This window comes from Fringilla coelebs (genome assembly GCF_963513975.1).
Source record: "Fringilla coelebs genome assembly, chromosome: 6".
Lineage (NCBI taxonomy): Eukaryota > Metazoa > Chordata > Aves > Passeriformes > Fringillidae > Fringilla > Fringilla coelebs.
In genome coordinates, this window is record NC_140034.1 from 34,672,828 (window position 1) to 34,687,210 (window position 14,383).

The following is a 14,383-nucleotide window of genomic DNA, read 5'->3' on the forward strand; positions in this document are numbered from 1 at the left end:
ATATTTGTCTTCCCAGTGCCATCATAGGAGAAACTCTGTCCTACTCACTTTACTGCCCTTAATCAAACCCTTCTACTTTACGGAAATTCCTTTTCGGACATTGACTTGCACAACGCTGAAGTCCAACGACTGATAGAATATTTTGCTCATACTATATTGCAGCAAGCATTTTTTGCCACAGCTGTGTGTGCCTTCAGCTATAAGCAAGACTTTCTTCTGCTAGTAGTGTTAAGTATTTCCTTGGTGCATGAACAGATAATTTTCTCCATTAAAAAAACAAAACAAAACAAAACAAAACAAAAAAAAAAAACACCACAAAAACAAAACACCAAAAAACCCCCCACAAAACTGAAGCCCAAGATCTTCATTAAGTGCAGTTTGTCTGTCTTAGTAACTTTTCCCAAATTACATAAAGGTTCTCAGCTCATTTAATGGCCATCTCCAAGGACTTTATTCTGGCCATCAACAGAAAGGACTGCTGAGGTGCCTCACCATTCATGCCTTATTTCTGGAAATCCTGCATTTCCTTCATGGGGGTGGATGAGGGAATGGCTTTTGTGCTTCTTCCGACTACTTACTTTCAGAGGAATTTATATAATACAAAAAAGAACAAAACCCCTTTTGTTCTAAGTATATTCACATCACCTTGTCTGGTTTTGAGCATCCCAGAGTAACTGCTTTCTATATTTTCACTTGATCTGATAGTTCACACTGTTTTCTTATCTACTTTTATCAACATTTTGAGAAATGGCTGTTTAAACCTGATCCTGGTATGAAATAAACCTAAAACACACTCAAGTACATGAATATATGAATTTCAGATCTGTATCTGCATTAACTGAGAACAGCTATTGACATATCTGCATCTTTCAATATTTCAGCTTTGGATTATATGACAAAACTGGCATAGATCTTTCTATCATTCAGTAACAAATAGCCCTGACAGGTCTTTCTATCATTCAGTAATAAACAGATCTGACTGGATAGCTAAGTTACTGAAAAAGAGTGTCTTGTAACCTGAAGATAAATTTGACACAGCTATCTAAGCATACTTTAGTCTTTCTGCCTATCTACATTTTGGTTGCTGTGTACAAATCTTTTTCTTGCTAACTACAGTTTGCTGCATGAAAACGGGTAACAGTTGTGGAAAGAAAGCAAACTATTTCAAGGTTCACTCCATTACTTCAGTGAAAAACCAAAACCAAACTAATAGTAGTTTATTTTCAACAGATGATTTCTAATTTTTCTGAAGAAAAAAAAAGGTTATGTAAGCAGTGTGCTTAAATAAATGTATAGGTGTCAGTGATGTTTCTCTTCCACTGTCCCATTTCTGCAAGTCTGAAAGGCACGTGCCTAATGAAGGAACAAGGTAGTGCCAGGAGCACAGAGGAAGAGATGTGATTGATATATTTGAGTTACAGTGGAAAATTAGAAATATAAACAGCTTCACTGAGTGTGCAACATCAAGAAATCTTAGCCTGTTTTACACCATAAATCTCTCTCCCAAAACACTAACTTCTATAATAAACTATCAGCTTAACCATTAAGTAAAACCCTTGTCCAAGAATATTTAGAAACTGAGAGCATTCTGACATCTAACTACATGGACTTGAGGGTCCAGTTAACAAATCTTCTATTTTTATCCCAAGCACACTACAGGCACAGCAATTTATAGTGGGTAACCTAACTTTTCTTCCTCAAAACAGAAGACAATATCTTCCAATGTCCAAGCAAAAAAAAAAACCACACTGCCAGCATATATGACATATTTGCTACTAAAAAGGTATACCTTTAAGAAAGGCATTCCACCAGCCAGGAATTTTATTTGCCAAGAATTCCAATTCCTTTTTATATACAAAAGGTTTTCTTCTTTTTACATAGGAAACCTAGACACAAAGGATGCAGGAGTTTGTAAAGACTTCAGGAGGCTGCTGAACATGTCCATGTAAAAACCATTCTCAGAAGTCAGCATTCAAAATAAGATGAAGACCGTCTCATTTGAGGCGGCTCACATCCTGACATTAACATTTGCATGAGAGGTTTCTACAGAAAAAGCTGTTACAGGGATCTTAGTCCCTGAATTATCAGTCTCAGTGTAAGAGCTTAAATATAAAGAGAGCAAGAATCCTCTGTTTTCCAGGTTCTGACTAATCCAGATGTGCAATAGCTTCTCCCCTCACTGGAGTCTCATTCGTTTTTCAGGTGGTCCTTTAGCACCAGCACTCTGAGCATTCTTTACAGTCTCTTTTTCCTCTGTCTTGACAGCTTCAGGGACTGGTTCTGGTTCCTTCTTGATTTGATCCACTAAAGATGTAACAGCAAAAGAAAGTTAAACCTCTGATTTTCATTCCTAAAACACTTCTCAAAGTATTTAGAAAATATTGTTAATGCCACAAGGGCAAAAATAATTTCAAAGGTGTAAGAATAATAAGCAGAGAATAAATTCATACTTATATCAGTTAAAAGGTGGAAGAGATTGGAATGATACAGTTCATGCATTTCCTGTCTGGAGGTTGCATATGATCAACTCAAAGTCTCTACTCTTATCCATTACTTTGCACAATTTGGTAATGCCAGAATTCCAAGCCACCTCACAGCAGCAGCAGCAAGAGCTTACATGGCAACTGAAAGATACTGCATACAGAGTCTATTTTTTAAGTCTGGTGAAAATATTACAGTTTTACCTGGGACGGGCTTTTCTCCTGGCTTTTGCTGTGAGGGAAGAAAAAAAAAAACCAACACATCAGTGGAACCAAAGTTGTAATCCTCAACCCTTCCTGCCATTCATTTAGGAATTAAATGCAAGCAATGCACTCTTATATTTAAAAGGTGAGGGTAGAATGGGTCCCTAAATACACTTTAAACAAAATCCAGTTAATATTTTATAACATCCAGTTTTTCCTCTGACAACTGAAAAACATTTAAGACAAAAATATGCAGTTAGCCAGTCTTTCCCAGGACTGGCTGAGGAGCACTTTTGTGAGATGCTGTAAACATAATTTCCTTTGCTCCCAAGCAGAAGACTTGGTGGAACAAATGGCTACTGAAGACAATCAGAGGTAACCACAACAACTTCACAGAATGCCACGAATTTCCCTGCTAACAAATGATTCTCTAGAACAATGGAGTAACTAAAAATATTGTGATGGGGCTTGATTGAGTTCACAAAGGAGGAAACTGGAAGCATCAGCAACATCAGATAGCTGACAACCTTTGTGATCAGATAAGGAAGGTGTATAATAAAATTCACTCCCATAGTTTGCCAAGGTCTTAATGACTCCAGTGATTACAAACGAAGATCCTACACACTGTTATGAACCTTCCATGTCAAGTTGTGATCCAATCCATGTTACTATTGCAAAAATACACAAAATTCCCATTCAGTTTCTCCTCTTTAAATACCTATGACTGTCTTTTAAGTTCTAAGTTACAGTAAAACTGTGGTTTTTGAGTGTCATACCTGGACAAATCTGGGTGGAAACTTTTGTCTTAGGTCTAAAAGCAAAGCATCTACTCGTTGTCTTTGGAAAATAGAGCTTGGTTCTTCCTTCTTCTTGGCTTTTGGTTTAGTTTTCTCTGCAAGTCACAGAAATATTAGAGAAAGATGTATTAAAATTTATTTTCTCTTAGCAGCTCTTTGTTTTATGACAAGTTGGTATTTGTCTCTCCTCTGAACTTTTCCTCCATGTTCTTAGTGACATAGGTTTGTTTTTTTTTTGGTGGAAGACAGATTTAGGATGATTCTTACCTCCTGACAAACTGGTTTGGCTTCTGAAAATGAGTTTTGGTCTCCAGTGGGTTGAAGAGTTGCCCACTTTGTTGACACACAGTTCATTATTTTCATCTCCCATCCATGCCTCAATGTTAATTCCCACCAGCACAGAAGGGCAAAATTCCTTTCACCTGGTAGAGAGCCCTAACTTACCCTACAGAAACTTCATCTCACTTCTCCACCATCACTGTGCATTGCCTCAAGCTCTTCCCCACATTCCTTTCCTCTCCCAAAGTATGCAGGAGAAGCTAGCAATCATACCTCGCTCTTCTTCGTCTTTGAAATGCCACCAGTAGCCCTTGGATGGGTGATAGCGACAGTAGGACATAGCTTCTTCAAAAGCAGACTGAATTCCATGCACTGCAGTGAGCTTTCAGAACAAGAATGTAAGGCGTTCAGTTCACAACTCAAGGAGAAAACACAACGTAAATTTTTGAAGGCAGGTATTTTAAAATTAATATTCTATATTCATTTTTGTTCTGGGGAGGGAACTTGGAATATCCAGTTTTGGACTGAGAATGTAATTTCTTTAACAGGTTCTCACAAGGCTCTTCTGGAGTGCTTTTTTAAACTGACAGAGAAAAACTTGCAAAAAACCAAGAGTTTACAAGAACAGAAGGAATCAAAATAAACTTGACCATCCAATTTAAGAAGAAATACCACATCAATTAAAAACACAAGCCTCATTTAAAAATAAATATAATATTCGCTTAACATTAACTTTCAAAGCAAGCTTCACTGATTATGTATTTAATTACTATTACATACGTATGTCAAGTAATTTTACAATTTTGATCATTCAAGCTTCGTGCTGTTCTGCCAATTGCGTAGCTTCGCTTATTCAGATCTCTCATCCTTAAACAATGTATCCTAGTTTCTGGGCAATACTGCACTCTCACAAGAACTTGCATTTTCATGTGGGATACACACAATGTTAACCAGTGGGGTTTGTTTTAAGTTACTGCACCCTTACTACACAAGATCTTTCCTCAGAATAGTGAAGGAGATATTTAAACAACCTGTGGGACAGCCAAAGGTAAAAACTGATATAAACCAGTATGCATCAAATGCACAGAGCACTTACAACTCTGGAGTTAATGACAGATCCTAAGTCAGGTGCTTGATAAATCACTCCAGCAATAATGTAGTAGTCAGCCAATGGCAAAACTGTGGGAAGGGAAAGAAGAAAAATGTGGAATCAATTTAAAGCTCTGCCTGAAGACTGTGTATTTGTTGTTGAATTTCAGTCATAGCAGCAACTGAGAAATTGTAATATTTCTCTTATCACAAAATTTTCTCTTGTTAACCTTTTCCTTCAAGGTGCTTTATTTGCACCTTAGGCACAGACTGATAAGGAGAGAAAAACCAATGTCTGCTTTACAGATAGAAAAGCGTGCGTTGTAAAGTCCTGTCCTACTGCAAGCAAATGATTTGCTTCACAGAACTGGGATTTTCAGAGTACACTAGAGCTACTACTAGTCAAGTGAACTGCTCTGGAAGTAATTCCACTAGCCTTGGCTACCAATAGAAGCCCACTACAATGTAAGATATCATTGTTCTGGAATCAGTTTTCTCTAATTTCTACAGTCCTCTCAGCGAGATTTCCCAATGGAGTGAAGCACACACAGAGCATTCTTTTCTAAATTAGTGACATTCTGCCAATAAAAGACTACCTTCCAAAGGCGTTTGCTAAATCAGATTTGGAACCTCTACTGACCAATCAAAAATTCTTGTTCATTAGAGCTGCAGTGCAGAGGAACATTACAGTTGCCTCTGTAACTCTGCCATACGTTGTTCTATTGAGAAACCATGGCAATGCTCCCGGCTTCACATTCCTAAAGACATTACCTGTGCACACGTGTGTTCCAGTTCCTCCATCTCTGCTAACAATTCATCCAGTACTTGCATTTTGTGAAGCATGGACACCAACTTAAATTAGAAGTCCCAGACAGTTGAATGCATATTACAGCCAGTACCCACCTCTCCTCGAAAGAAGAGGGGTGCTTAGCACTTCTTTACAAATGGAGCAAGACACAGAACTGCAGTTTTATTGTCTCACAGCTCTATGCCAGGGCCTACTCTCCTAGACAGACAACTCTCCCTAATCATTGATCTAAAGATTTTTCTAATATCATTTCAAACAGTCTTTAAGAATTTAAAATATAAATACATCTGTTTTAAAAACACACAGAAGTCATAAGACAGGCCTGCATCAGTTGTATTTGAGTATTCTACACTAGCTATGAACTCATTAAATCTCAGTTTTACATCCCCATTCCCATGTCTCAAATACACTAGTTTTTGTACCCTGATGAAATAAAACACATGGTAACATCTCAGCTAGGGGACTATGCAACTCAGTTAAGGTACCCAGCACAAACTTTACAGTCACAGTCGGGTAAAAAGTCACAGTTAAGTTCCACCAAACATACATCTAGCATAAGTCTAAACACACATACTGTGGTAGCTCCAGCTCCAGTCTCAATCCGAAAGGTGTCAAAGCCAGAAATTAAGGGCTGTATGATAATTCTATACTCACTTTTAGAAGCTATGTTGAAAATCTCTAATAAAGAAATAAAACAACATACTGAAGAATCAATCATACATGTTTTCTCAATTTGGAACTGCAATGTAAACAGACTATTATCTGATATAAGCAAATAAGAAACATTACAAGACAAGGCAAAGCCCTGTAAAGGCCAAAATTCATATACAGAACCTAAACCCCTAACAAAAAGAAGAAATAATTAGCACTAACTCTGCCTTTCTTTCCTACAAAGCTTACTCTGAAATAACCTAAATTATGTTATATGAACATGTAGTAAACAGAAAAGACAATCCAATAACTATTGAAATGTGGCTACATGTTTGATTAATCACACATACACAAACAAATTCAAGGTTAAAAAGGAATAACAAAGCGAGTTGCATGCAGATGGGAAAAAAAAGCTAAGGTGTTTGATTTAAAAACTGGAAAATGACACTGTAGGAAGGAATGGGGCTGTTACCACAAGACTCCATCACAATAATTTATGGCCACTCTTGCATGGCCTAACAGATAAATAGAATGAATGCTATCAGCAATTTCCTGTAGAAAAATGTAACACAGGGCAGCACTCTCTCATTCGTTGTTCCCATTTCCCCACAAGATGGCACTCCCTGCTGCTGGCACACTGCAGGGAACTGCTGCAGAAAGGATCCCCCCACCACAAAGCCTCATACCCTCCCAGTTAGACTGGAGATAAGACAGAAAAGGGGAAGCAGAAATGCTTAAACACAATTTCGGAACTGCTAAAAACAACTGACTGATTGGGCTTCTCAACAGGGGCAAGAAGTGAGTGACAGTACCTTGTGTTGGAGATTGCCTTTGCTGCTTTCGGATAATGAAGAGAATGGGCTCTTGAGCATGGAGAAGAATGTACTCCACTCCAACCATCTGGCTGAGAAAGAAACAACCAGAGTAAGTATCTTCCTCCAAGTAAAATCTGTAGGATGTGAAGAGCGACCAAAGGGCCCCACAATAAAGCAACAAAGTTCTGATGCTTTGATAGCTCTTTGTAATGTGCAGTAAATAAAGGCAAAGCATTTTCCTGAGCTATCACACCCTAGGTGCATAGACAAAGGGAGTTATAACAATCTGACACAAAACAGGTACAATATATTAGCAACAGATAAATAGCAAGAAAGATAATCTGTCATGGAGATGTCATTTAAATACAGCAACAAAGAACTGGTGTATGATGTGACCATCTGTGTGTCTGATGTAAAGGCCTCTCTGCAACCACACTGAGCACAAGTGACTGAACCAATGGACTTCTAGCTCTGCTTGCAAAATCCCTATCATATTGTGGAGTCTTTAAATAGTTCTTGAACAACTCGCTTGTGATCAGCATAGCAGATGGGGAACTGAAAAGAAAGTTAACTTGCACATGCAATCTCAATACACAACCATATGCGATCAGTTTATTTACAACACTCACTACTCTTATTATCCATACTAAAAAGCCAGCTCTTTGGAGGAATTATGTACTAATTATGGCACACAGCCAGCAGTATATGGAAACACAAACTATTTATGAACTCAAAGTATCCCCTACCATAAACTCTATTCACCATAGAAAAAACATTCAACTACATTACAGTACTCAGGTGATGTTGAGCAGGGAGGATGAGAGAAGACAGCTTTTCTATGTCAGAGAAATATCTAAAGGGTGATTTACTGGACTCTCAAAAGATACACAGAATCCTTAAAGCTTAACACCTCCTTGAGATGGCATAAGAAGAAGTAGAAAGCATCCAAATACAGAAAAAGCTGGCCTTGCTGGAAAGTGGTGGGACTAAAAAGCACAGAACAGAATGAGCTTTCCAGCATAGTTCCATTCAGTCAGCAAAGCCTCTGAATGGAGGGACAAGGGATGCTGCACACCAACCAGATGCAAATTACAACTTACTTCAAATGGTCCAGGGTCATCCGCTGCATTTTGACGACTTCATTGTTACATGTTCGGTCATAGAAAGGGTTACTTCGCTCTGAGAAATAGTCCAACACACTCCCATTGTTTAATATTGGAATCCAGGAGCTGTCAACCCAGGAAATCCCCAACAGATTATCTGGGAAAATAAATCTACATTGAATATCAAAGCAGTCAAAACCACTACAAATACATCCACGAGTAAACTGACAGCAGTTAACAATTACAGCAGAGAAAGGAGATGGAACACAAACACACCAGTTAACAAGGAAGTATTTCATAGAGTTCAAATAATAATTGATAACCTTTAACCTTCTTCAGGTTTCTTAGCAGTACACAAAAAACAAGCAAACAAAACAAAAAGAACCCCAACCCAACCCAAAAAACAACAGTAAACACAAAGATGCTATCTTTGGGAAGATGCTTCACAGTAATCTTGAACAAGAGATTCTACTCCTGACTATAAAATTAATCTGCCAAATTGCCTGCAGCAAATTACTTGTTCCATAACTCAGTGGATATTACAGGTATCAAACTACTGAACACAAACAATTACATAAAAAAGCAAGCTCTTTAAATGAACATACTTTGTAAGCTACAAGTCATAATAGGCCAGTTAAATTCTTACAGATTTAGGGAAATATGAATTAAAGTCCCTGCATTTTGTTATCAAGCTGCAGCAAAATGTTCTTCAGGCACATCAAAGAAACCAGTGTCAACAACCAGTTCACAGGCAACAAACTCGCTAACACTGGAGATCCAGGAGGAACCTTGGAAAAAAGCCCTGAAATTCACTGATTTTAAATCACAGCAGCAGCAAACAAAATTTCCTAGACACAAGAAAGCAGGAAGAGACATGCATTGTTTAGATTTAAAAAAACCTAAGTGATGAGAAGTCACTGAAGACTGATTGAAGTTCTCAAATTCCTCCTCAAGGGAGCCACTCCCTAAAGTTCACACATTATATACCTACCCTGAACTCCCAGTTATCATTCCAGTGAGAATAATTTACTTCTGTGACAATTCAGCATGCTCACGGATCATCAGATCACTTCCAAAATTGTCAGCACATACACTACTAGCAGCTTTTCTGAGGAAGAGTTATAAAGCAACACTACCGGCTTAGCAAACCAGGGAAAATGGAACAGAAATAGCTACATGCAAAGCATTTTCCTTTGCTAATATCAGAATTTTTAGCCCAACTGTTTCATGTTGGGCAGGGAAAGGGATGGAGAAGTCTAGAGGCATTCAAGTTATTTCACAAAGACTATTCTCTCTCCTCACTACAGAAAAGGAAATCTCAGAAACATGGCACTAAGATCCATTATTAAGCACCCGAGTCATGGTAACGCTGTTTATTCCAAATGCCATTCAAACCCAAAAGAGCTCTCCTTTCAAAATTCTTAAGCACTTGCATTCTTCTTATAATAAGCTCTCACATTATACTTCAAATACAAACTTTCTTTGTTTGTATGATTAACAATACCTGCAATCCTCAGAGGATCGTCAGGTGAGCTTTAGAGAGAGATATATATATATATAGCTATCATGCTGTATATAGACTGATAAATGTATCATAAAACGGAATATAAAGTTGGACTCTAAGACTCAATTATCCACAGCTGCTTAGTGCCAGTATTTATAATTGCCTTTGTAACTAGCAAGATTGTTCGCTTAACTATTCTTGGGAAGAATAAAACAAACCATGAACCTGACATAGCTGTCATACTGAAGGGTGTACTGTTTATTTTGAGTATAAGAAAGGATGGTGTTCCTGCTTCCCTGTTCCTTTCAAAAATAGGACATCTTGTGCAAAGCACTTCTTGTGGAATTTGCATCACAGATACAAAAGTAAAATGCTTGTGACAATACTGCCAATCTGTCATGATTTTCAAGACAATTTGGAAGACAAGCCAGTAATCCATGGCAAAAAAAAAGAGTAATTCACACAATGTGCTGGACCTGGCCTTATTGGCCAGGTAGCCCAGCACTACACTTTGACAAAGCAAGAGGAACAGTAAAGTAGCCTGACAGGATATTGGGTTTGCCTGACCAGGTTTGGTAGGGGGAGTTACAGGGATGGCTTCAGTGAGAAGCTGCTGCAAGCTCCCTCATGTCCTACAGAGACAAGCACAGACCATAAGCTGGCTGTCCCCATCAGTGGAGCAGAGATCCAGCTGTGGAGCAGGTAGATGCCCAAGGGAGGATGTGACCCCATGGGAATCCATGCTGGTGCAGGCTCCTGACAGGACCTCTGGTCCCTTGGACAGAGGAGACCAAGCTGGAGCAGGTGTGCTGAGAGGACTTGCGACCCTCTGGGGGACCCATGCTGGAGCACTTTGTTCACATTTCTCCCAATGCTGAGTGCAATACCAGCCACGCTGAGCAGCCCCCACAAGTTGCCAGGCCCTGCAGAGCTGCCAGGTCATGTTCACCTGGGCAAAGTAGCCTCAAAGCTGGCCCAGAGGGTAAGGCAGGTCAGAGGCCATGGTCACTGTGACCATGGGCACTTGTCCATCCTGACTCAGCTCTGGGTGCTGCAGAAATCTTGGTAATTTTGGAAAAGTGAGGGATTGCCCGTGTAACCAAGATAACCATTCTGCACAGAAGGTACTTAAAAATTGTGAGCAGGCTGGTTTAAGCGCCGAATATTGATCGGCATTATTACTTCTGCCAATTTCAGAGAACAAGATGGATTAAACAAAATTTCTTGATGACCTGTATTTCACACCACACATGACCTGATTTCAAAAATTTGTGGAGATAAAATATTCTAATACTCTTGGATTGGTGAAAATGCAGTTGTTGTAGTTTCACTAATATCTATTTTGAATCTAAATTATAGCCCCACATGATAGTAGGCTCAAAGGGATACACAGTGAAATTACCCCATTTTTCAGAGCTGCAAAATTTTGGATTTTTCATTACTAGTTTTGATGTGTCATGCAGAGAACTCTGGGATGGTTTTTCTAGGTAGACCCATTGATGATCCAACACTCTACCTTAATTTCTAACCTTTCTGTTCCCCAAATTCAGGGAATATTATTATCAGCTTCACCCTTACCCAAGTCCCATTCATTTTTTAAATACTTAATCAAAGTGGCTAGGCTTAAATCTGTTTTACTGGAATGTATCAGCTTTTGGAAACTATCGTGTTGATTAATAACCCCAACTGGGGGAGTTATGCAGGCTACATTCAATACCTGTTTACAGTGAAGAAGAGAAGAATGATACTAAAGAAGGTGAAAGGAGAGCAATAGGCAGGGGGCACTGGGGTCAGAAAGGGCTCCCACCCTTTGGCCTGAAACAATGTACTCTTGGCAGGCAGGAAGGGACAATTAGATGTAAACATTATTTCTGACTATGAGAGGAGGGGACTGGTGGAAAATATCAAGGCATTCCTGGCAGACCTCATAGTTCCACTACAGCCAGAAAATGGAACAACAGACTTCTGATCAACAGCAGAGCCACACATTCAGTAATAAACAGAGGCAAGGTCCTGCTTTGTAAAGTTACAATATAGATTGCTGGGGCAATGGGAAAAAGGGTTTTATGGCCATTCTTACAGCTCATGGACCGCCCCAATTGGACATACTAAACTGACTCATGAGCTTCTATATGCCAGAATGTCCCCTTCCATTGTCAGGACAAGACTTACCATGCAAGCTGAGTGCTCAAGTAACTTTTTCTGAGAATTGTGTATAGGTATCCAACTCAAAGAAAAAGGCATGGAAAGCTCAAATCTGCTTACCAATGAACCAGACCTCAAAGGAACCTGAAAAGGACATCTTGGATGCAGTACTGATTGCTGCTCAGAGCAGCAATATGAACTTTACCTGTAAAGAAGCCTTGTTCCAGACATATAGGCTGGTACAGGATTTAAGAGCAGTAAATCAGATACCTCAACTCTGTTGTGTAGATGGGCTTTTTCACCTGGTAGAAGAAGCCCATTTCAGAACAACAATATTGAAGAAATTCATGAAGGACTGTCTCCTGTGGGAGGGATCCCACCATGGTGCAGTGAAGACTGTCAAGAGTCCTCCTGGTGAGGAGGACAGAGTGGCAGCGTCAGCATGCGTGAACTGATCACAACCCCATTCCCTGTTCACCTTTGCTGCTTGGGGGAGAGAAGTTAGAAAACTTCAGAGTGAAGTTAAGCCCAGGAAAAAGGGAGTGGTGGAGGTGTTTGCAAGATTTGGGTTTATTTCTCATTATCTTCCTCTGATCTAATTGGTAATAAATTCAAATAATTTCCCCAAAGTGAGACTGTTTTGCCCAGGACAGTAACTGATGAGCGATCTCTCCCTGCCCAGATCTCAATCCACAAGCCTTTCATTATAGTCTCTCTCCCCTGTTTGGTCAAGAAAGGGGGTGACACAGTGGCTTTAACCCAGCCAGGGTTAATCCACTGCAGATAGATTAAAAATAAAAGTATGCCTCAAAATCTACTTCATATATTGAACTACATTAGATAAAAGACTTCGAGGGAGCTTGAGTTAGCTGGAGTAAGACAGAATGTTCTCACATTGGCTCATAACTTAATACAGCGCTCCTCCATTAATTGTCTACATAGTTCCTTCGTGTAATCTCAAACAAGGCAGTCAGAAAAACACACAGAACTACACATAACCATTAAGAATTTGAAGACAAAAAAGGAGAAAATATCTGGGGCATTATCAAAACTGACCCTTCATGAGATTTCCCTAAATACCTGCTCTTGTTCATTCTCTGAGACTCTACCACACAGGCTTCTGATGTTATTCCATCCAGACTTATGGAGAAAAATAACTTCTTTTCCTATGGCCTCTGAACCCCCACTTCTCTCAAAGCTCAAATTCTTCACGACAATTTAACTTCTACTTTGTTTACAACATAAATATTCTTTAAAACTTCAGTCAAATATCACTTCTTCAAAACGTAATTTCTTTTTACCCATATCCCTGACTCCACACTCAAATCTTTTTTGTTACTTCAGCTTTCTTTCCGGCTTTCCTAACACCTGGCCTGCCTCACCACATCCACCTGAAGTGTTCTTAAGATTACCGGCCCCAGTCGCTGCTCTGGTCTTGTTCAAGTCCCACACACGCGCCAGGGCTTCCCACTTTCCCCCACACTTCAGAGCTGGAACTCTCTTCTTTAGCTGCTCCCTTACGTCCCCATCTCATTGCAGGCCCTCTTTATTCCCCCTGAAAAGGCAGAGACTACCAGAAGGAAGCTTGCTTTCCCCAGGCGGCCCCGAGCACACGCTCGCAGCCTGCCGCACATCCAAGAAAGCTGCTTTTCGGGCAGCTTTTCCGCCCGGCCGTTCCAGCTTCCGAGGACCGTCACACCACCACACCGCCCCACCCCTGCAGCCGCGGCCAGCGGGCAGAGCCCCGAAGCCGCGGGGAGCGAGCCGCGGGGAGGGAGCCCCAAGCGCCGCCCGAGCGCCGGGCCTACCTCGGATGTCCACAGCCGCCATGGCCGCGCCGCGCACGTCCGGAACGGGGCGGGGCGGGGCGCAGGAAGCGGCCTTGGAGCGGGGAGGCGGGGCGGGGCGGGGCAGGGCGGGGCAGGGAGGCGGGACGGCGGGGCGGGGCGGTTGCCATGTGCCCGGAGAACGCCCCTCGTCCCGACACTCGGTCGCTGGCCAGGGAAACACCTTCCTGAAGCGAAGGGTTGTGGTGCCCCAGCGTCCCAGCACAAGTAAAAGTGAGAGTAAAAAGCTTCGCCTGCGTGGTGCATAACCAGAACGACGGCGCCAGTGCCGAAAATTGACATGCTCGTTCGAAGCTGTTTGCTCAAAAGGGGAGATACCAGGGTTTTGCAGTCGTTTTCACCTGATCTTGGCCCGCCGGTATTTGCTGATCACTTTCAAAGTGAAAGAGACATGCGCCGCAGGTTGCTGCTCAGCATCACATCTATCCAGCTTGAGCTGGCTGGGGTAGCCCTAATTTAGTTAGCCATGTGGGAATAATAGATGTTATGGTTCCAGTCCTGAGGTATGGCCATTGGCATTTTGTCTCTAAAGTGAAATCATCAGTCATCGGTCATTTATAGAGTGAAGAACAACACTCAGTGGGGTGGAGAAATATACAAAAAAACTGAAGATTAATAAGGTCCTTATTTAGATTGACAACTACAGACTACAATCTGCTGT

General features: G+C 40.7%; 1 protein-coding gene across 2 annotated transcripts; it reads right to left on the reverse strand.

The window, feature by feature from the left end:
- Nucleotides 1-1,459: 1,459 nt before the first annotated feature.
- Nucleotides 1,460-13,734, reverse strand: MED6 (mediator complex subunit 6; the record flags this gene model as incomplete). 2 transcript variants are annotated; one of them, XM_084207562.1, is made up of 8 exons in its annotated part: nucleotides 1,461-2,304; nucleotides 2,685-2,712; nucleotides 3,461-3,576; nucleotides 4,034-4,142; nucleotides 4,857-4,939; nucleotides 7,121-7,212; nucleotides 8,224-8,383; nucleotides 13,684-13,734. In XM_084207562.1, the coding sequence occupies 8 exons, from the start codon at nucleotides 13,703-13,705 to the stop codon at nucleotides 2,177-2,179; spliced, it is 738 nt and encodes a 245-aa protein (XP_084063688.1). In that variant the 3' UTR covers nucleotides 1,461-2,176. The 2 variants fall into 2 exon arrangements, with proteins under 2 accessions (XP_084063687.1, XP_084063688.1); XM_084207561.1 differs by lacking the exon at nucleotides 13,684-13,734 and having other exon boundaries at nucleotides 1,460-2,304; nucleotides 8,224-8,525.
- Nucleotides 13,735-14,383: the final 649 nt, after the last annotated feature.